The sequence below is a fragment of the Pyrus communis genome, chromosome 14, assembly GCF_041283825.1.
Source record: "Pyrus communis isolate YQ-2024b chromosome 14, ASM4128382v1, whole genome shotgun sequence".
NCBI lineage: Eukaryota > Viridiplantae > Streptophyta > Magnoliopsida > Rosales > Rosaceae > Pyrus > Pyrus communis.
In genome coordinates this window covers 19,176,536-19,199,706 of record NC_142578.1, presented here as the reverse complement: position 1 = coordinate 19,199,706, position 23,171 = coordinate 19,176,536, and the positions used below count along the sequence as shown (strand labels likewise).

At 37.1% G+C, this 23,171-nt stretch overlaps 1 protein-coding gene, 2 long non-coding RNA genes and 1 pseudogene across 5 annotated transcripts; 1 reads left to right on the top strand and 3 right to left on the bottom strand.

The window, feature by feature from the left end:
• The first annotated feature begins 6,453 nt into the window (after positions 1 to 6,453).
• On the top strand, positions 6,454 to 9,821 carry LOC137713082 (uncharacterized). 3 transcript variants are annotated; one of them, XM_068452334.2, is made up of 4 exons: positions 6,454 to 6,582; positions 7,120 to 7,143; positions 7,357 to 7,766; positions 9,481 to 9,821. In XM_068452334.2, exons 3-4 carry the CDS (start codon positions 7,374 to 7,376, stop codon positions 9,649 to 9,651), a joined length of 564 nt encoding a protein of 187 aa, XP_068308435.2. In that variant the 5' UTR covers positions 6,454 to 6,582; positions 7,120 to 7,143; positions 7,357 to 7,373; the 3' UTR covers positions 9,652 to 9,821. The 3 variants fall into 3 exon arrangements, with proteins under 3 accessions (XP_068308435.2, XP_088540718.1, XP_088540717.1); XM_088684592.1 differs by having other exon boundaries at positions 6,575 to 6,755; XM_088684591.1 differs by lacking the exons at positions 6,454 to 6,582; positions 7,120 to 7,143 and having other exon boundaries at positions 7,329 to 7,766.
• Positions 9,822 to 10,660: 839 nt separating this feature from the next.
• Positions 10,661 to 12,066, bottom strand: LOC148691344 (uncharacterized). The gene is made up of 3 exons (XR_015955861.1): positions 11,941 to 12,066; positions 11,806 to 11,852; positions 10,661 to 10,788 (listed from the first exon to the last, which is right to left on the bottom strand). It is a non-coding gene; the product is annotated as an uncharacterized LOC148691344 (long non-coding RNA).
• Positions 12,067 to 13,182: 1,116 nt separating this feature from the next.
• Positions 13,183 to 15,260, bottom strand: LOC148691343 (uncharacterized). The gene is made up of 4 exons (XR_015955860.1): positions 15,092 to 15,260; positions 14,890 to 14,956; positions 13,815 to 14,698; positions 13,183 to 13,760 (listed from the first exon to the last, which is right to left on the bottom strand). It is a non-coding gene; the product is annotated as an uncharacterized LOC148691343 (long non-coding RNA).
• Positions 15,261 to 16,035: 775 nt separating this feature from the next.
• On the bottom strand, positions 16,036 to 17,333 carry LOC137712168 (putative CCR4-associated factor 1 homolog 8 pseudogene; annotated as a pseudogene).
• Positions 17,334 to 23,171: the final 5,838 nt, after the last annotated feature.

The window sequence follows — 23,171 nt, the reverse complement described above, 5'->3', positions numbered from 1 at the left end:
ACCCATAGACTAAGGAGAAACGTGAGAAGTAATACAATACTCTTGACCACATAGTTTGGTTTGATAGTTTATTCATGTTTACTATTCAATGTAATTCTCTTACTTATAGGGTTACATTGAATGTAATTTGGAACGACTTTTTAAATTCCATTCATACTCTAGCCATAGATTCAATCATATCATAAAGTATTCCCCCTCAACGGTTTGAAGATTAAAGATTCCTTGTTGCGCATTCACCTGCTTTGTGAGAACCTGTATTTTAATATTATCTACATATTAGCTTATGCTTTGTTGTATAGTAGTATTTATATTACGTCTAGTTGGATATGTTAATGCATTTATTATGAAAGTACTTTTGCATGATCATTATTAGAAGAGACCTTTGTTGCTGCCATTTCCTAATATCATGACACTCCAACTTAACCATAAGCATTATCACCTAATCACCTGTCACGTTATTAGTTCCTTCTTCCATAACTAAGTTGACACCTCCACCTTCCACCTTCCACCATTGTTTACAAGCCACTTGTTAAAGCCAAGTTATTTATCTCATGCACAATGGCACCTGGAAGACATTTGTCAACATATCATTCATCAAATGCATTCTTATCTCATCTTAGCTGCCATAAAACACTAGTTATGCCACCTTTTATGTCCCTATAAATAAGAGTTAAGCTCCATTTGTTTCCCTTCACGAGCTCACATATAGTGCATGCTCTGGGGTTCACGCAGTTTGCATACACACGTGTGCATAGAGAGAGGTTGGAAAATAAGAGAGAGTGGAAGACTTGGTGTTAGAAGTGATCAAGGAGCTTGCTCAAGTACGTGGAGCCTAGCTATTGCGGTAATGACGTGGATCTTTGTTTTGGCTTTGGAATCAAGGTATGGGTTTCTTGGAAACTTATCACCATGGGATATTTGTCTTGTTTAAGCTTTGTGAAATATATGTTAGACTTATTATGCTTATAACTGATATAACAGTTTTGTATTGGAACACTGATGTATTATTGTCACTGTTCTAAAAAACACCCTAGCCAGCGCCTTGGAACCGAGGTGATTTTGTGCAAAACGGCTACAAAAATCGGGGTGGCTCTAGATGGCTGGGTAGTTTTTTTTTTTTTTTTTTTTTGAAATTTGTTTAAAATCTAAGTTCTAATTATACCTTGAAATTTTGTTAATTTTATAGAATAGGTGTGTTGTGTATCAACTTAAATTCCAGGATGCTAAAGATAAGTATCTTACATTACTAAATTTCCTTATTTTCCTCCTATTTTCCATTTTTTGTTGTTTTAAATTGTGAACTTGTTGTACATGTGTCATCCTACAATACTCCTCACTATGGTTATACGGCATATATGCTTAACATGTTTTTAAATTTTGGACTTGTTAGATACTCTTTTTGCATTTTATCATTCTTTTGTTATCTTATTCATGGATTTCATACAAGTATAATTTTTTGTAAGTGTCAATATGCACTTATTTACAAGATATACAATAAATTTACCTAAATCCGCCTAGACCGCCTAGGCACTAGGCGCTAGCCCGCCGCCCGACTAGCGCGTAATGTTTTTTAGAACCTTGATTATTGTTATTTTCAATAATGTGCTTATTGTGATAATGTTGATTATGTGCATATATCATTCATATTGGAGCGGATGGATTTTATTGGAATATTTGATATTAGGATATGGAAATGAAAACATATTTTTGTGTGGCTGAGTTTGACTCTAGTAGATACCAACAAGGGTGGCAAACGTGAAATTATAGGAATGGTATGAAGTAGTGGGGACTCTGGCAACTGAGAGGAGAACAAGATGACCAACAAAATGGAAAAATTGGGATGATTAAGTTACGGGGTTAGTTTGTGTAATAGAGCATTCAGATCACCGCTGCAGTAGTAAAATGCATGTTGTGGGACGTGCAAGTCCGCATGTTTAATTATATAGATTAACAAGTTGGTTATTTGAAGTTAGGCTGCATTCATGAAATATAATTTATGTTGTTGATATTTTTTTGACATGATGTAATTGATTACGTATTGCATGACACTTGGTTTAGCCTTGATAATTTTCTTTGGTAAGACTTAAGTCCCTATTAAGCTGTGGCTTCGCTTACTCTATACATTTTAGACCTTGCAGGTTCGGTACAAAATTAACTAAGGAGAGACAAACTGAGGTTGTATTAGAAGAGAGATTTAAGGGATTTTATTTATTTTTGTACACCTTGTAAAGATATTGAAGTTACTTTTACAAGAGAAGTTTAGTTTTTCGTTTTATTTTTATTTGTACTCGCGTGCCGAGTATGGGGTTAATTTTTCCACCGACCCTAGGTCTGGGGCGTGACATGCCTCTATGGTTAAGTGACTTAACCATAAATATGTCATGGATACCCTGATGGAGTGCCTTTAATACAGTCTAAGATCAAGGACCGAACCACAAGACAACTATGATGCATCAAGTCAAATGACTACTTTGCCTTATCCCAATTATGAGTTCTCATGTGACATAAGTATGAGAACTCCTATATGATCACGTTCAATGGACTCATTCTCTAATGAGCACCTACATATTTGTCTTGATGTCAATCACACTAATTCCTCGAGACTAGTCACTCTCATAGAAAGAAGACATAGCAAGTACCGGATCATCAATGCTCAATTGGCAATCCGATGATATGGGACGTTTAAGAAATGTGTACGAGAGATAATGGTCTCATGAGTTTAACTTCTTCAGATCAAATTCTCCAAATTACATATTCGTAGGACTTATTATTTAAGCGTATTACATTTATATGAGACAACTTTAAACAATAATATTTGCCCATATATTAAACTAGTTTAGTTTAACATGTGAAATGTCCTTAAAGTATCATCATATGAACGGCTTTAAGGCACATTTCCAACAACGCAAACAAGTCATGATACTTTATCGAACCTTGATTGTAGTTACAATGCAATTCGATTCTTCTATCATTCATATCCCAATTAAGATGTATGAGATATGGATTTATGTCAAATCACATGTAGTAATCTATGATCGACATGATGCATCTCATGTTGAAGCAATTTTGACAATCATAGCTTATCAACAAGTACTTCGACCGAAGACTTTTGAGATGGATCTTCAAGTGGCTTCGAGGGATATCTTCTTCTATTGAACATTACCAGAACGTAATAGATTCCTTATTGCGCATTCATGTATCTTCATATTCATACATATAAACCTGAATATCACATTATTGGGCCCTGCGAGTAAAATCAAAGTTCATATCTACTAATATAAGATACTTATGATGCCTCAGGTTTAAGAACTATTTGCATACTACAACTAAAAGCTTTGTAACGTTTGACATGTGGTAAGCATTCATACGTTTAAGCTTCTTGGACGTCAGTGTTTAGTGAACTTGTTCAATAGACAAGTACATGTATATTCACCACGTGTCTAACACACGTAGCATGAGACCATGCTAATCTTAATGCGATTTACACCGGGCTTTCTAGATAGTCAATGTCCAGTTGACTTTCCAAATGGCTAGGAACTTTATTTAAAGATTAAGTGACTATGGAATACAAGTCTCCCTACCCAAATCTCATTTATATGGACACATTCATAGTAGATTATCTCTATAATATAAAGCCAAACTCATGAATGAATAAATCTTGCCCATTTATTTCTTAATTAATATGAAGTTGTTACTTAATATCCTATATTACGAAATTGATTATTAGGGGAAAACTCCAATAATGAGTTGAGACCTAGCCGGGATTATTTATAGTTGTCTTGCCCCACTTGCCCACTTGCCCTTAGGATTATACGCAAGGTCTAATGTACTAGGTTTTGAATGTAGTTGCCACACAAGGCCCAATGATCTTGATATTCTTATTTGGCTAATTTGTTAAGAATGTACCCCAAACCCACATGAGGGTATTTTTGTCTTTAACGTTAATGACCTAGGCATCGAAGATCTTTTGGCAGACACCGATGTGTTGTCTCATTAACTTCGTTTTGTGAAGGAATAATTTGTGAAAACAAGTTCATTTGAGCAACATCTATGCATGCAATTAACAATTAAAAGCAGAATCATGCTTTTATGCACTCAAAAACAAAACTTTACCCATGAAATTCAAGGCCTAGTAGTTGTGGTGAACCAAGGCTCAACTCAAATCTTAAAGAAAAGAGTTGAGAAACTTTTATACCTTTGAAGCACCTCTTTGCTTAGCAAAGAATATTCACCCATGTGAGGGCCTTCTTTCCTTAGTCTCCTTGCTCCTTGGCTCCATGGATGCGGGTGGAGGAACTTTGCTTCTTGGCTCCATGACTTCTTAGATATGGATGAAGGAATGGATTCTCCAAGTTCCCAAGAAAAGGAACCTTTAAGTTTCCACACCAAGGAGAGCATTGAGGAAGAGATGAGTGACCTAGGAAGAAATGGATGCTAGTCCATTCTTCCTAGGGTGGCCGGCCTTCTAAGAGAAGAGAAAGCCTTTTTGTGTTTTTCTCTTTTCTCTCTAGAAAACACTTATGAGGGAATGGGTTATAATTTCCTTTCTATAGTCACTTACATTGAGTGGCATAATTGAAAACCAATTCTCCCTCACACTCTCTATGGCCGCCCATATGGGTTCATTGGGCTTTCATGCCCTTTTGTGTTTTCAAGTTGTCATACAACTTGAGTTATTGGACTTGACATTCGAAACCGATTGGGCCTTGAGGCCCAAAACTAACCCGAGGTCTAAAACGAACTTATTCGTTTGATTAATTAACATATTAATTAATCCTAACGATAAATAATTAAACCATTTAATTATTCTTACTCATCTCTGTTGTTTCTTCAATCTCTACCTTACACGGTGTACGATCCTTATGTTCCTTTTAGCGAGGCAGTGGGCGATTAAAACTCTTCAAATTGATTGTGAATTGAAACCTACTTTTCAATTCTCCCTTTAGTGATTATACACCTTTAGGGCTTCCACAAACTATAAGTGACACCTAGCAGTATGTCATGACTACCCAAGCTAATCAGAAAGGGTGGAGAACTTATTCAGTTTGAGATTACAATGCAATACAGCTTTTCTCTAATACAGTACTCTTGATCACATTGTTTGATTTGATAGTTTATTCATGTTTACTATTCAATGTGATTTGGAACGAATTCCTAAATCTCATTCATACTCTGGCCAGAGATTCTTAATCACATCATAGAGTATTCTCCCTCAAACGGTTTGAAGGTTAGAGATCCCTTGTTGTGCATTCACTTGCCTCCACGGCTAAGTGACTTAACCCCAACTATGTCGTGGACACCCTTTGACGGAGTGACTTTGACATAGTCAAAGATCAAGGACCTAACCATAAGACAACTATGATGCCTCAGGTCAAAGGACTACTTTGCATTATCCCAACCATGAGTTTTCATGTGACATGAGTATAAGAACTCCTTGTTGATCACGTTCAGTGGACTCATTCTCTATTGAGCACCTACATGCTTGTCTTGATGTGAGTCACACAAATGACTCGAGACCAGTTACTGTCTCTAAGATAAGACATAACACGTATTGATCTTAACGGACTGTCAATGCCCAATTGGCAATCCTATTATCAGGAACATTTAGAATATGTATACGAAAGAGAATGGTCTCATGAATCTAACTTCTTTAGATCACATTCTCCCAATTACATTTTCCTTGGACTTATCGTTTAAGCATATAACATTTATATGAGACGGCTTCAAACAATAATCTTTGCCTTTTATATTAAACTAGATTAGTTTAACATATGAAATGTTCGTAAAGTATCATCATATGATTGGCTTTAGGGCACATTGCCAACATTTTGTTGGTTGTAAGTTATTTAAAGAATATAGCACGTCTTAATTGAGTCGATAAGAACTTAGACTAACTGATCACTCTGTGGCGGAAATTTACATCCACACCCATATTGGAGCCAAGCAATCTAGTATGTTTTATGCTAGTAAGTCTCTTCTTGCTAACTACTTTCAGTTTACAAAAAATGAAACTAATTAAAAACTGTTATAAATAGGTAAAAGTGAGAGATATAACATTTGCTAGAGATAGAAGCGGAGCAGGTGTAATGTATCACACAAAGAATGTAGATAAAGAGAGGAGGGGGATAATAGTATTATTACTTTCTCTCTTGATCTGGTGTGTTGTAATGAAGTTACAGATATGCTTCTATTTATAGGAGTTTGATCCGATAACTTCTTACATACAAAAAGAAAATATTTTACTTTTCTATGACATTTTCATTTAATGCATTTAATGACTTTCACCAAAGTCTACTTTGGTTAGCTTTCTTACATAAACACACGTGTGACATACACACCACATTTCATAACAAAAATGATGTTTTTGAATTTTTAAAATTAACTTTGACTACTTTTTTTTTTTTTTTTTTTTTTTTTTAAAGTAAAAACAAAATGTTTATAATAGTGTGCCTAAAAAAGGGGTGCCCAAGCCAAGATTTCTATGTGATTAGCCCAATATAATCTAGGCCTCGTCTGGTACTCAGTGCTTTCAAGCGCTTCCTGGTTTGCGACCGAGCTCTGCTCACACACACACGCACTCAGGTGAACCTCTCCCTCTCCAGAGCTCTCTTTCTCTCTTCCACTCTCTCATATGATTGCTCTCACTCACTCTCTCACTGTCTCACTCAGTTATTTTATGGGTTACAATCTGTTGGGGGTTTTTGTTTCATTTTAAGTTTTGATCATGATTTTTGTCAAGTTTGAGCTGTGATTTGGTGGGTATTTTTCTAGGGTGTCATATCAATTTAGGGTTTTTTTCTTTTTGGGCTTTGAAAAGTTTCTAACATAATCAATTTTTAGTCAATTTGTTCCTTAATATGTATGAGTGTGTACCAAATGTCATCAAATTTCTTACGCATTTGTGGCTGAAACCCTAAAACTCTTAGATTTCTGCTAATGAAATTAAGTTAATTAATCTGTTTATTAGCTATACTGTCATGTAGATTCTAGAATATTCAACATTCAGGTCATAAAGTTTGGATTTTTAAAGCAACTTCAGTCAGCTAATTACCTAAATTATTAGTTGATTTTTAATACCATCAAATGCATGCTTATAATAGTTTGTTCTTTATTCTGCAGGACTCAACAGCATTTCATTTGCGGGTTAGTCTCTTCATATATATAATGATGAAGTGTTCCAATTTGATTTTATTTTCCCAGTTTGTTGCCCTTTTTTAAGTTGTATAATACAGTATTATACGTTTGAGCTGAAGAAATTGTGATTTCTTTTCATGTCTTTTGAACCATACCAAATACAGGCATATTTTAAAAAAATACATACAGATGTGTATTTTGAACTAACTATGCTCTCAACAGTGACACAGCACACAAAAATGGCAACCACCTCTCGCTCATTGTACCGCACACTGTGCCTGCGGTCCTTCTCCACAAACACAAAGCCAACGCATCACAACAGCCACCAGCAGAACCACCAGTACACGGAACCCAATTCCTTCATTGGGTGTTGGGAGGCCCCCAAGGACCCCAAGGAGGCGGAAGCCAAGCTTGCACAGCTCCGCCGAGGCTACGCCAAGCAGGTCAAGGAGGTCCGCAAGGAGTACATCAAGGAGGTCGAGCTCATGAGGCTTGATAAGCTTCGCAAGGACGAGGCTCGTAAAGAAGCCCTTAGACTCCAGAACGAGGAGCGCAAGAGACTCAAGGCAGAGGCTGCAAAGGTCCGTGCCCAACAGCGTGAGGTTGCCGAGCAGGAGTTCCGGCAAACGCTGGTATGTGCAATCTGATTTTTCTCTGATTTTGATTTTGCTCCAGTGTTTGGTTTCTGAGAGAGTGTGTGAAATGGAAGGAAGTTTATGGGTTTTGAATTGATTTTGAAATCTAGGATCTGGGTTTTGTTTTTAGGGGTTGTCATGTGCAAATGGGAGGGCAGAGTAGAATTTGAATTGGTTAAGTTTCAGAGAAAATATGAAAAAGGGAAAAGTAAATCATTTGAGTTTGGCTTTGAGTCAAAACATTATTCGGTGGGTTTGTGTTTGCTTCAAATTCAAATCTTCCCTTTTGTTTTGAACTTTTGATTATCAGTTTTGTGGATGGAAAGATGAAAAAAATGAGAACACTTGAATCCTTTGTTTTTTGGTTTTTCAGTTTGTTTTCTGGGAGAAGTTGGGAAGATTTAATAGGAGAAAAGCTAGCCGATAGTTTTTTTTTCCTCGTTTTATTGAATTTAGAAGCAGATTAAGAAGATATGAAATTTGAGGGCAATAACTAATGGTCCTGTAGTTAGAAATTGGCATAGATTAATATGTTAGTGTCTTCTATTTATGTTGAGATGTTTACCCATAAAAAGCATTAGAAAGTAAGACATTCATAATGGATCGATTTGTGCTGTTGTGCATCCAACTATTCGGACAGTACTTCAGTCTATTCATCGATAATGTGCATGGTGCATTCTGACCCTGATCTCAAAACAAAGTTCATTACGTAAAAAGTAAAACCAGACATTGATTTGTATTCCTGGGAAACCTTGAGATAGTTTTAGGTTTAATTTCATGTTTCTATTTCTCCCCTGTTTTGTACTCTTTCATTTTCCTTTTAACAAATTGTTTCTTACGGAAAAAAAGAAAGCTTTTAAGGTCCTCAGATTTTGAGTCCAAATCAATGTGTTTAACTTAGTGTTTGATTAGAACAATAGGCTGGTAGTCTATAAATGTTCAGTGGTGAAATATGTTCTGCAAGAATTAATAAATTTCCTTGTTAAGTGTTGATCGAAATTCTGGTTTGGCATCTTAGAATGTTATCCGTTTAGTTTCCATTCCTGTACCAACTTAAACTTGAGAAAATGTTCATTGTCATTGATTTCATGAACTATAAAAAATATTTGATAATGGTGTCTTCATATTTTTCGTTTGACAATCCGAGCTCATACTGTAATAACTTGAATAATGATGATTAACAAATTTTGGGTGAACTTAAATGTATCAATTGTCAGATTTCCTTGATCATTTAAAGAACATATAGTCATAGTGGTGTGTGGTAAAGTGGTGTTTTCTTTGGGGTAGAAGGTGAAGTCGCCGTTTTCAGTTTCCTTGGTAGAGTTCTCCTTTTAGAGTGCACACGGGGTTCAAGCTTTTCCAACTCTCTCTCCTTGTGTAGTCAAGATTTCACCGCTTAGATGAAAAGATTAAGTGTATCAGTTGCAGATGCAACTTCCTTTGATGTGGTTTTGGTAGGGACATGTGGAATCTGTTCTTTGTTAAGTACGCAAGTTTTGAATATCTAATGTAAATTCACATGATTAATAGCGGCATGCAAATCTACCTTGGCGGGTTACATAAATAAATGACAATTTTGTACTTGATTGAAATCCAATCAATGTCGTCGAGAGGAAGGAAAGAGAACTGGTTATTTTTTCTTTTCTTGTTCGACACTGCTTCTATGTTTCTTTCACTTGTCTTACGTGTTTTGATTTGTGTTAATGCACAGTTGAAAGAAAGAGCAGAGAAGCTTGAGAATTGGAAGATGAAGGAAAAACTGAAAAAAGAGATGAAAAAAGACGAGAAAGAACTTCTGCGACACAAGAGTTCCATGTGGATCGATGAACAAGAACTGGAAAAGAAGATTTTAGAAGCCATCGTTGATACCACACCCCTTTGAGTCTATTTCATTTCCAAACTGTCCAAGCGCTGCCATCTTGTAGTTTCACCGTATAGACAAGATATTCGGGACTGGGTATGTTTTGTACCGATTCCTCATTTTTGACAAAATTTGTATGCTTATGCTCATAACTTTGGAAGGTACTTAATAATATCTGAAAGGATTGTGATCGCGATGGCTTCTATGGTAATGTCATTGAGAAAAATTTGCTCGAATGGGAACATAGAATATCCTTCGTCGCTCGGTTTTGAATATCGAATCAGGGTTAGAGTTGATATTACGTACGATGCTGAAAAATTAAAGATTGAACAAAGAATATGAAAATCTAGTTATATTTCATCCGAAGATTACTTTCCTGTAATCACAGTTTATACATATGCACGCCACACCTTAGGTTCTCAACGAAACTCGAAAAATAGAAAACCTGTAACAAAAGTTCACAAAAAGTCTTCAGCATTGTTCTTCTCTGGAAAATGATAATCTGTGTTCGTGTCTGCAAACTCCATCTCCTGCTCCCGTCATTACTTGCGTTCGTGGTACCTTGCCATCTCTTCTTCGTTGCGAATTGCCTGTGACTTCTCATTTCATCATTAACAAAAGACATCTCCTGTTATTTCAATCAAAAGACTTTCCGCGTTTGATCTACATTTGGTTAAAGAGCCACAATGTTTTACCAAATAAAAAAGAGCCAGAATGCAGAGTGTAATACATTTAACAAGCAACGCTATTTAACAAGAAAAAAGAATGCAACATACCCAAGAAATAATCGCAGTTCCTGAATAACCGAGCTTGCAAATACTACATATCCAGAAGCTATTCTCATAGATTACTATCAGCGACCTTTTCACAATATGCTACAAGCACAGAATGCTTGGCTAGTACTTGACATGAATATTTCGCGGTTTCGCAGTAAAGCATTGCAGTACCTTAAAACATCACCTTATATTTTTTGATAAATTCAACCACGAATATTTTTTTTTTTTACAAGATGATTGAACTTAGATGAGTGGCAGTAGGGAAGCAAACCTTGATACTCGGAGTATGCATAAATGGTAAATTGAAAAATAAAAACTGTGATACTTGCCTGCTCTCTGTCTCCTGCAAACACGTTACATCAAAATCTTCCCTTTTGTGGAGCTGCAAAGTAAAATATCCTTCTTACTTCAGTAATGCACTTAAACCATTGAAATTCCAAAATGTAAGCTTAACAAATTTAGCATCCCTAGTAAGCAGTATAAGCTTCATGTTTCTTGGATTATAAGGAAGGAAACCAATCTTTCTGAGGTTTCAAGGGCGCAAAAACCATCCATGGTTCAGATGCATTATCATCAGTTTGACATTGGTATAAATAATTTCTGAAGACACTGTCCTCCAAGTCTATAAAAGCTTCTCCCCTAGACATATAACAACGGTACAAGTAGAACCAGTCATCTTCATTATGTTTAACCTAGACCGGAAAAAATATGAATGGACACTCAATTATGAGTATCCACTGAATTCACAGCACCTGAAAGGCTGAAACCTCACCGGATTCAATTGACAGCTTCTCCTTCTTTGTGGCACCTTTGTTCTCCTAGAAAAGTTCTCGTAACTGACGAATCTTTTAACCTTAAAATGACAGGTTTTGACTTTTCTAGCTCCTGAATTAAAATGAAAGCGCTATACAACAACAACAAGCCTTTTCCCATTAAGTGGGGTCAGCTATATGAATCCTAAAACGCCATTGCGTTCAATTCTGTGTCACGTCTTCCGTTAGATCCAAGTACTCTTTTCTTAGAGTCTCTTCCAAAGTCCTTCTAAGTCTTCCTCTAACCCTTCGGCCCTGAACCTCTGTCCCGTAATCGCATTTTCTAACCGGAGCATGAGTAAGTTTCGTTTCACATGTCCAAACTACCGTAACCGATTTTCTCTCATCTTTCCTTCAATTTCGGCTACTCCTACTTTACCTCGGATATCCTCATTCCTAATCTTATCCTTTCTCGTGTGCCCATACATCCAACTAAGCATTCTCATCTCCGCTACACCCATTTTATGTACGTGTTGATGCTTCTAAAATGAAAGTGCTCATTAGCATTTAAAATTGCTTCATGCATTGAATGAATCAATCAAAGAGTATTTGTCCCCCAATAGAAGGGAAAATGTGAGTACACTTACTGTCATGTAACTGCTGAGAGATGATCCTACTCCGTACTCCTATTTTACTAAAAAAGAAAACATAACTGTTAGTCAACAAGGCATCTTTCATACTACATCCTCGAAATAGGCTGCAAATGGTTTAAAATTATTTACCAGCATCTCAAACCATCTCCAGAATTAGGAACATATCCACTGAATCAAACTCTTCTCTTACAACCTGCCCCTCACTATCACGACTGGTATGCAAAGGCCATGCATGACTGAACATGGCTTTATCTGTCAAAGAACAAAAGCCAATTTAAATAGCACTATAAAAGCAAAAATGAATAGTGGCATTTAAATAAAGAAGCAATTGATAGTAAGGATGGATATAATTAGTCGTAACCATATCGTTCTTAGTAATAAGCAAAGTCATTGCTCGAAACATTATCAAATTGGCATAAGGCTAAACTAGCTACCCTCAATTTTGATGCAGATATATCATTCATTAGCTACCCTCAAAATCACATTCCCTTTAAAATGTTCTTGAGCTTCCTAGAGACCAGATTTCATTAAACTTATCAGCTTCTATCAATTTTTTTGGTTCACTATTGGGCTGGAACCTACATTTTGTTAAAAAAATTCACACAAATAAATAGGTGGTCAAAACTAAACATTAAGTGGAGATAACAGTAAAGATCCACAATACTGGCATAAATCAAGACTGTCATACACTATAACAAACAGAAATAATAAAAGCCCCACTTTCTGAAGTCATGAAATAACTGCCTTCAAGAAGAAGGAATGCAACATACCTGAGAAATAATCGCAGTTCCTGAATAACCAACACTAAGTGTCCAGAAGCAATTCTTATAGCCATCTATCAGACACCTTCAACATCATTCTCCTAGTACCAAACGTATTAAATTTTCACAGAATGTGCTATAATAAAGAAGGGTTCAAAACTCGTCTCATAGTTAATTTCAGAAGGACAAAGGTCGTCAGATTTATCTTGGTTGTACCAACTATAAAGAAATATTTATATCACCTGCTCACATATCACGATAATTATCCAAAGTTTTGAATAGAATAAATCTTCGAAAGAGCGGATTGCAGACCTCAAACATGCACAGTATGATCCAAATACCTAAGACTTCAAAGTCGGGAATGCTTACTAGTAATTGGCATACATTACACTGAAGGGTCACCTTCTATTTCTTGTATAAATTCCACCAAGGAATTCTTTTTTAATATAAATTGATCAAAATTATTTAAGTGTGAGTAGCAAAGCAACATTGAAACATGGAATATACATAAAAGAGAGATTGAAATAAATACAAACAATTGACCTCTGTTTACTAACAAAAATGGAATCCTATTCTTAGAGAAGCGTTTATGAGAATAAACTTTCAAGCCTTAGATTCAATCAATGCTCAGCATGAAAATTCATCCAAAGATTACTTGCCTGTAATCACAGTTTATACATATGCACGCCACATCTTAGGATCTCAATAAAAAAGTAAAAACCTTTAGCAAAAGTTCACAAGGAGAATATGTAAACAATTAATTTCAGCCAAGCCTTAAAAGTCTTCATCATCCTTCTTCTCTGGTAAATGATAATCAGCGTTCGTGTCTGCAACTCGAATTCCTGCTCCCATCACTACTTGCACTCGTGCTACCTTCCATTGCCAACTCTTCTTCAATGCAAACTGTCTGTGATTTCTCATTACAGCAATAACAAACGACATCCCCCACCATTTCAATCAAAAGACATTTCGCATTTGATTCTACATTTGGTTAAAGCATTTTCACAAAAATGAACTTTACAGGACATTAAAGAGCCACAATGCTTTACCCAAAAAAAAAAAAGCACAATGCTGAGTGTTGTACATTTAACAAGCAACGATAGTTAAATGCTTGATTTCTTAAACACACGTAACTGCCAGTAAGAAAAAAGAATGCAATGCAACATACCCGATAAATAACCGCACTTCCTGAATAACCAAGCTTGCAAAAAAGAATGCAACATACCCGATAAATAACCGCACTTCCTGAATAACCGAGCTTGCAAATACTATATATCCAGAAGCTATTCTCATGGATAACTATCAGCAACCTTTTCATAATATGCTATAAGAAAGATGGGCTCAAAACATGTCTTGTAGTCAATCTCAGAACTCTAATGTCATAATGTTGTCCTAGCTAGAAAGAAATATTCTATATCAGCTCTAAAACACACACATGAGGATATTCCCATTTCAAATATTCTAAATCTTTGAATTGTGGCTGCTACCATAGAACAGGGGCCAAAACAAAAGTATATACCTCATACAACAAACTTGCATGGTATCTTCCAACTACCTAAGAGTTCAAAGTAGGGAATGCTTACTAGTAACTGGCATGCATTACACTGAAAGCTCACTTTCTATTTCTTGTATAATTCCACCAAGGAATTCTTTTTTCATATAAATTGATCATAATTATATAAGTGCGAGTAGCAAAGCAACCTTAAAACATGGGTTATACATAAAAGAGGGATTGAATAAACACAAAAATTTGACCTTTGTTTAGCCACAAAAATGGAATCCTATTCTTAGGTCAGCGTTCTTGATAATGAACTTTTAAGCGTTAGATTCAGTCAATGCTCAACATGTAAAAGGGCAAAGTATTTCAGAAGCCAAAGGGTCAGTTATTTCTTTGCCAATCACAGAACAGGATATGATATCATAGTAATAAAAAGTAATTGCAGAATATCAATTTGTCGACTGTATTATCAGCAAGAATTTTATCTTTAAAAAGAAAATAAGAAGTAAAATCTTTGCCTGTAGTTTTGACTATTGCAAACACCTGCATCATAATCTTCCCTTTGGGAAAGCTGCTTCAAGCCAGAGACAAGCTCACATTTACGAACTTGGCAGAGATCCCAAAGTTCCTGGCAGTAAATTTAAAGTTTCAAACCATTATAAGACATTGTGTAAACATAGCATTTACAACTCAAAGCCACCATTTCATATTGGTCAATACCATATACTTGATAAAAGGAACAGTCCGATTTGACTGACAAAAAATTAGGACTTGGAATGTTTACCTCAGGGTTGTTCTGAGTTGCTGAACTGTCATTACCTTGACTCATGTCGGTCATACTTGACACACTCTACACCTCAAACTCACTGCTTTCGACACATTCTTCCTGAAAAATTCAATCAAATAATAACAAAGTATTTGCAAATTACCCACAAAAAATGATGAATAAAATCAGTGCAGATGCCGTAGAGACATGACATATATAAGTATAACCAAGAAAATAGGTTTATGAGGAGTTGACCTGGTTGTACGCACCAGCTCCCATTGATCCTTTGAACATCTTTGTTGTAATTGAAATCGATATGAGTCATTAAGGGACCACTTGGGTTTTGCTCACAATCTAAAAGAGAGACCAATGCTCCTCCACTTCTCGAATTCCTTGGAGCTACTGTGAAGCCACCAATGTTATTCTGGTCATCAATCACTAATGTAGCTGAAATTGCTATAAAATTTAAACCTTGATACATGGTTGTACATAAAAGTACACTACAAGATCACCTTTTTATTTTTTAATAAATCTACCAAAGAATTTTGTTTTCTTATATAATGCTCAAAATTACATTAAGTGACAGTAGCGAAGAAACTTGATACACGGTTGTCCATAAAAGAGAGATTGGACAGAGGTTATCCAGCATTATTTACTAAAAAGAACTCATTCTTGTTCATAGGCGAGCCTTCTTGAGAATGAACTTTAAGCCTTAGATAGCCCATCATGTTAAAACACAAAAAATAAAAGAAGCAATTTGTTCCATTTCTTCACAATAAAAGGGAATAGTTTTCAGAAGCCAAATAGTGAGTTATTTCTTTGCCAATCACAGGTCAAGATATGATGTCGGAATAATAAAACATGATTGCAGAACAACAAGACGTTAACTGTATTATTGACAAGAACTTAAGCTTTGTGAAGAACAATAAGAACTAAAATACTTGCCTGCTGTTTGGTCTAATGCAAACACAACACATCAAAATCTTCACAAAGCTTAAATTCAACATGGGAAAACCGGAAAGTAGAGATTCCCTGAAAATAAACATTCGATGATCCAAATATCAAAAGATAGAACACATTACAAAGGGTAGTGGCAAAGTGAAAATAAACATAAAAACAATAATTACTTAAAACAGAAAGTGCTGCATAAGAAAATAACTGACTGAAACAGCTTCTATTCTATAGAATTTTCATTAATTGAATGAATGAATTAATCATGTATGAACAATTAGACGAGTGTTACAAAAAATGACATCATATGAACTAGTTTACATTTGACTAATCTAACCAAAACATATATACCTATTCTAACTAACAGAGACATTATCACATTATATGCATCATCAAATTCACATGTGAATCTGATAGTGGGGAGGGGCTTGAGGCAAGGCATGAAAAGGAATGCACATAGGCCTATGCAGAAACATCGGAGCTGGAGAAGGATATGGATAGAGCATAGGCGAAGCCTGGTGATGGCTCTGGAAGGACTGATCACGGGAGGAGGAGGAGCGGCGGGCGAGAATGACAGGTCTAGTGGGTACAACAGGGACAAGGATAACCTGACCAGGAGGAGCTCTAACCCTGTGTACAGAAGAAGCACAAATATTTGGACTTAACCCATATAGAAACCCCTCATACATCCCTGGCTTCAACCCAAATTGAGCCCTCATCTTCACAAATGCATCAGCCGTTAACAAACTATCGGAACCCGCTTGGTGGGCATCACCGTAACGCTGCACTCGGAGGATTTTCGCCATCCTCTCGAGCCCAATTTCGCCCCCAAGCAGGCCCTGGTAGAATTTGGCCATAAATTTCAGGTCACAAACCCTCTCAAATAGATTTCCCGCCATCGCGGCGAACTCGGTAGGTGAGCTCGGCATGGCCTTCCGAGTCATGAGCTTCATCACATAGGCCGAGTCATAGAGGCCGTGGAAGCTCACCCATAAGAGGCGCCCTCTGTGCATCCGCAAAACCTCAGCAAAACCCTCCTTGAAAACCTCCGGGTCGATTCCGAATTTCCCAAATTTCTCGAGATCCAAGCCGTTGGCTTTGAGAAGGGCAATGGAATCGGCGACGTGCGGGTCGGTTTCCTCGTCAAAACCCCGGAAATTGAACTCCCAGGTGCCCCCGATGTTGCCGAGATCGTCGAAGAGGGTGATACCCAATTGGATGAGTTTGAGGGAATCGACGTTAAAGCGGAGATCTTGGTAGCGGAGAGCGTCGGAAGCACTTCTGGGTGTGTTGCGGAGAAATCCGGGAAACTCCGTGTCGAAGGAGACGATGGGGAAGTGGGTGAGAAAGCGATCGACTGCGGCGATTTCCTGTGCAAAATTGTCGGCCCAAACGGCCGTGAATCTGTTGGTCATCTCTTTCACAACAAATCAATTGCTCTGTGTAGCGATGAATGATGAAGAATCAATGGAGGTCGGAGAAGAAAGAAGAGGGAGAGATTCAAATTTCAAACGGTCACTTTTTCTCTGTGATATTTGCTACTTTTCGTTTTTCAAGTTTCTAATTTTCTCACTGCGCTCCAATTGCAGTATGTATAGATTCGTTTATTATTATTTTTTAATTATTTGGGTTCCGCAAGCACATGTTACCGTTTCCCCTCCAATTTGAATACTTGGCGTCAAATTGGCGCTTTTAGTTCTGTGTTAAATTACTAGTATACCCTTGTTAACAATTCAATTCGGTTTAACTTTAAGTAACAATTAGAATTGGGTTGTTTACTTTTAATATTAAAAGACTTATTTGTTTTATATTGATTATTTAGACCTTGAATATTTTTTAAATAAGATTTGTTCTTTAGACACGCCACACTAGCCCATCGTTGACACAATTCAAAAGAATTTGATATGTTGAAATAATTCTGGTATTACGAGTACATGATCGAGCATGTACTTGTAATACATGGTCGAGCATTTTATGTAGTTCTAATATTAAGAATTTTATATGTTTGATATTTCACCGGTACATGATGGAGCATGAAGAACTTGTATATATGTAGAATATGCATATACTTCAAAATTATTTTATTTTATTTTTCTAATATTTGTGAACCGTAGAATTACCCTCTCATGCTCTTTAGTTCTCTGATTTTTTTTTTTTTTTCTAAGGTCATTAAGGAAACCTAATACCCCAAAGTTCACAAAAATCTAAAACCCTAAATTGACAAAACCCTAGATGTGCAGAAGAGAATAAACAATTAAAAGTTTTTTGAACATTTTTCTTTTGTACTAAAGACGAGTTCCCGAAGACCACTTTGTGAGAGAGTTGTTTAGACAGGTTAAGCGGGTGTATTAAGTTAATGAGTATTTATGGGGTGTTTGTTGCTAACATGGTATGGACTGCCATGATGTGGTTACGGGCCACCACTATCTTCACCGTCCATAAAGAAGAACTACAAGCTTTAAGAGCTGAGAATCAACGAATGAGGAAATTTCATAAGCGACAAAAGGCTCCTTGAAACCCTATATGAATTCTTAACCCTCTTCTTTATTAGGAGATTGCCTCCTAATGTAAAGCAATTTGGGTCCATTTTGATTCAATTTAATACCATTTTAATCAATGGGTTCAATATTATATAATTTGTGTGAAATTTAGATTTGGAGGTTATTAATATTAATGTTGACCATGAAAAACCCAATTGGTCAACAAGTTTTCAATGTAAAGGTTAGGCTGTGGTTTTGGTGGTGGTAGGTTGAGCTTGGTGGTGGCAGCCCGACGAGAGCTTGATTTTTCCCAGTCTTCATTTTTTTTTTCATTTTTTTAGGTTATTAATTTTTATTCAAGCAAGCTAAAAAGTGGAACCCATTGTTGCCATATGTATATTTAGGGGGAAAATTAACTGAGGCTTAATGGATGTGACGTTGTCAATGGGTTAGCTGCTTGCTTAAAATGTTTAAAATTAAAATGGTTGAGAGTCTTGAGAACTTCCCAGTGGGTCACCCATCATGGAAGTGCTCTCGCGCGCTACTCGCTTAACTTCGGAGTTCCAACGGAACCCGAAACCAGTGAGCTCTCAAAAGGCCTCGTGCTAGGTAGGGATGGGAATATACATATAAGGATCACTCCCCTGGGCGATGTGGGATCTTACAATCCACCCCCCTTGGGGGCCTGACGTCCTCGTCGGCACATCAAGGCCAGGGTTAGGCTTTGATACCAAATTGTCACATCCCGGCCCGGGCAGGACCACTTCCTAGGCCCGACTCCACTATAGCACGATATTGTCCGCTTTGGGCCCCCAGCACACCCTCACGGTTTTGTTTTTGGGAACTCATATGAGAACTTCCCAATGGGTCACCCATCATGGGAGTGCTCTCGCGCGCTACTCGCTTAACTTTAGAGTTCCAACGAAACCCGAAGCCAGTGAGCTCCCAAAAGGCCTCATGCTAGGTAGGGATGGGAATATACATATAAGGATCACTCCTCTAGGCAATGTGGGATCTTACATTAGCACTCCAAAAAATTCATTATACACCCGTCACAAGTGTATTTTTCTTTCTAATTATAGAAAGTTTGGAGTGCCAAATGAAATTTTTGGAGTGCTAATAATAATTCTCTTTGATAAAACAAATACACATAACGTTTGACAGTTAATTCAAATTAATTAATACCCAACACTAGTAAATAAAAAGAAAAATTAGAGAAAACAAAAACATCAAAACTGTCAAAACCTAATTTAATGTCTGTAACTTGCCAACAGTATCTTCAAACTAGTTTCGCCTTGTTGCCAAACAAAGGAAAGGCAAGAATTATTCACCATCTTAAACTAACATCTGGTTACTATTGGGAAAGGCGATTTTGAATCAAATTATTATAGTAAGTCCAATATAAGGCTTAGCTACTCCTCCACCCCCTCAGTGTAGATAATATCGTTTGTTCAAAAAACAAAGTGTTGGTGCATTTTTATTATTAGATAAATAAATAATGAATTGTTAGTAAAAAATTATGCCTTTCAACTTATGTAATTCTTGTAACTTTTTCTTATTAATTTGTGTTTGTTACCCTATTCATCAAGGGTGAATAAATCTATAATGAATAATAAGTATGATGATGAAAACGTTAGACAGTGGTTGATAGAGCAATCTTTGATCATAATTTCCAATATGAGTACTGCGTCCAACTCGAAACTTATGACTGGTAGTAAAACGCTGATTTTCCTATCTCAAGAAATTTCCTTATGAAGTTTTGTCATAGCATCTATAACGGCCTCTGGTTTAGGTGGATAGCCCGACAAACAAACATCCACATGAATTAGCTTATCAACTGTGACGATCTGTCCCGGAATTTACTGAACGGAAGGGCATTTTGGTAATTTCATTAGGATTGGGCTAGACATTTTGAATTGTTGCTTTCTGGGTCTTAAATTGTTTGCCACTTGGGGCCCATTTCCTTTTTGGTCCCTCCGGCCCTCTCTCCTTTCTTCCTTTGGACCCGTGACTCACTCTCCCTCTCACAACTCTCTTATATCTCTCCCTCCCCTTACCTTTCTCTCCCATTTCTCTTAGTTCCTTGACTCTCTCCCTCTCATTTCTGGGCTCAACCACAACCCTTCCCATTGGACGTTAGGACCTTGAGAACCTTAGGCAAACCTTTGTGGAACCCCAACAGTGACGAAGTCATTATTCACCGTCTTCCCCATCGGACTCCTACGTGTTTCATGATTTTTTCAATGTTGGTAAGTTCCCTCAAACCCTTAGATGTGTTTTAAGGTCAAATCAAAGCTTGTTTTAAGTTGTACATACGTGTTAATCGCAGAAAATAGCTCGGAGTAGCTTTTCCCAGTTTTCTAACAAGCACCGCCATTTTCAAGGCATGTTTCGACCAAATCAAGGTGAGTTAGAAATCGTGCAAGGTACCATTCTCTTCATCTCATTGAGTACTACAACTTTGATTTTGAATCACTTGATTTGGTTGAGTATCAAAGAAGTTATGGGCGCTTGAATTTATGCCCAGAATTCAGCCAAACCTTGGCTTAAAACTGAGTCGACCCGACCTGCAAAATCCAACCCAAATTCCTTAATCCGGCCCAAACTTTGGGCCTATGTAACTAAGCCCAACTCAGAGACCCAATCTACTAAGCCAAGCCCAAACACAAACCCAAGCTCAGATACCAACCCAACCCATAAACCAAGCCCAACCCAGAATCCAGGCCTCGCGTGGGCCGCTCGTGGGCACCTGTCTTGGTTGGTGCGTGGAGCACATGTGCCTCCACTGGAGGTACTATGCTCCGCTGTCGTCCACGATGACGCGTGGAGGTACCTGAGGTCCCCTCTTATGTTTTTTGATGTCCTAAATCTGTTTATGATGTCCATTTCCCAAAATTCAATCGTTTTCATATAGTTTTATTAATTGGTACCTTTATGTGCTTAAGTGCAATTGTGTATGGCATTTCCATCCTCTTTTGTTTGCATGGCCCTTCGACGGCGAAGTATATGTGAGTCGACCCCTTCTAAAATGCATATTTTACTATTAGAAATGCATACATGAAAAACCTGATTTTAAATCTACATTTTATGAAATGTTTATGAGTAAATTGGTTTCAAGCTTTATGAATTATCATGCTTATTCGACGTTACGTTCTTTGTGGTATATATGATTGATTACTATATACCTACTTATGAACGTGGTTTTACGATATGATGTTTTAGTTACTGAGCCCCGATTTGAGATAGATATATATACATATACATATACATATATATATATATATATATATATATTAGAAGTATTATGTTAATGTTTTTATGTGCTTACTTAGTGGTTATTCATACGATCTGCCTACGGGCAAATGATACTTATATTGGCTTCGGCCGAGCGTAGGTTGGTGGCTTCGGTTGGAAGATACTTATATTGGCTTCGGCCAGGCGTAGGTTGGTGGCTTCAGCCTGAAGATATTTATATTGGCTTCGGCAGGGAGATGTAGTGCCTTCGGGTGAATGAAGTTAAATGTGTGTGTGCGTGTGCGCGCCTTGTACTACTACTACTAAGCACCCTATATACGATATGTCTTATGAAAGGTTTTGTGGCATGCTAGGGTTTTCGAAAAAACCTATTACTTATTATGATATATGAGTTTTCTAAACTTCGGGGTTAGTACGTTAAAGATTAACTGTTTGAGTATTACTTATATATCAATTTGGTCTACTCAGGACATAGAATCAGGGCGTACAAGCCCGGCAGGAAGGCACTTCTGCATCAGCATCTTCGAATCCTCTCGGTGTAGGACCCATCCTTTTGTTCATTCAATTTTATAGTATTCCTTTTTAGTGTCTCGGATTAGTTGTATGATCTGAACAGATTCCACAATTGCATATTCATTATAGTTAAATTTATAAGTTTTATTTATGTTAGTTATTTCTTTCTTGTTCTCATGCATTCTAATATGGTTTCGTCATCTTTGGGTGTCGACCAGCACATGTCTACCTTGGTATTTGGAGGATATCAGGGTCGGAAGTGTCAATTTGGTATCAGAGCGTGGTTTGTTCAGAGCATACTCAGGATCTTCTGTTACTATAGTAGTGTGTCGGTCATGACATCATTTGGATGTCACGACTTCTGGATTTGTTGTCATTCGGCATAGTTGTGCAACCCTCATTATGCGTGAATAGTCACATCCTATTAGAGAATAACAAATTTCGTGTCGGGATTGTGCCTTATCGGTGACGTGATGGGTTATTGGACAACTTTCGACACTAGGCCGATACTCTGCAACATGGGTTCCCTAAGAATTGCAGATAGACTTAGTTTTGCACTAAAGTGACCTAAATTTATAAATCTCAATAAGAGGAAGTCTAGTTAAGACCAGCTGAAGATCCGAGATGGTGATGCCACTCTACAACATGGGTTCCTTAGGAATTGCGAGCAGAGTCGGATCTATATAAGAGTGTAGGGAAACAGAAAAATCTATGTGGTATGAGTTGGTTAAGACCAACTGGAAACCTGAAACGGTGATGCTACTCTGCAACATGCGTTCCTTAAGAATTGCGGGCAGAGTCATATCTACATAGGAGTGTGGTGAAACAGAAAAATCTAAGTGGTTTGAATTTGTAAGAACTGAATCAGGATGTCACTCTACGGCATGCATTCCCTAGGAATGGCGGGCAGAGTTATATTTGTATGGAAATTTTTCAAAACATTTTAAGTTTGTGTTGGAAAAGTCGAGTAAGCAATAGACATTATGAAGTTTAGTAAGTGTTAGTTAGTGGGATCGAATCAATGTCCTTTGACTCGTTCCCGCTGAGAAAATTCATGTGGATCCTTAGAACAAATCTTGATGATTGTTCTATCAATAACATTCTCGCTTACTCCAACCATGAGATCAAGTTCACTA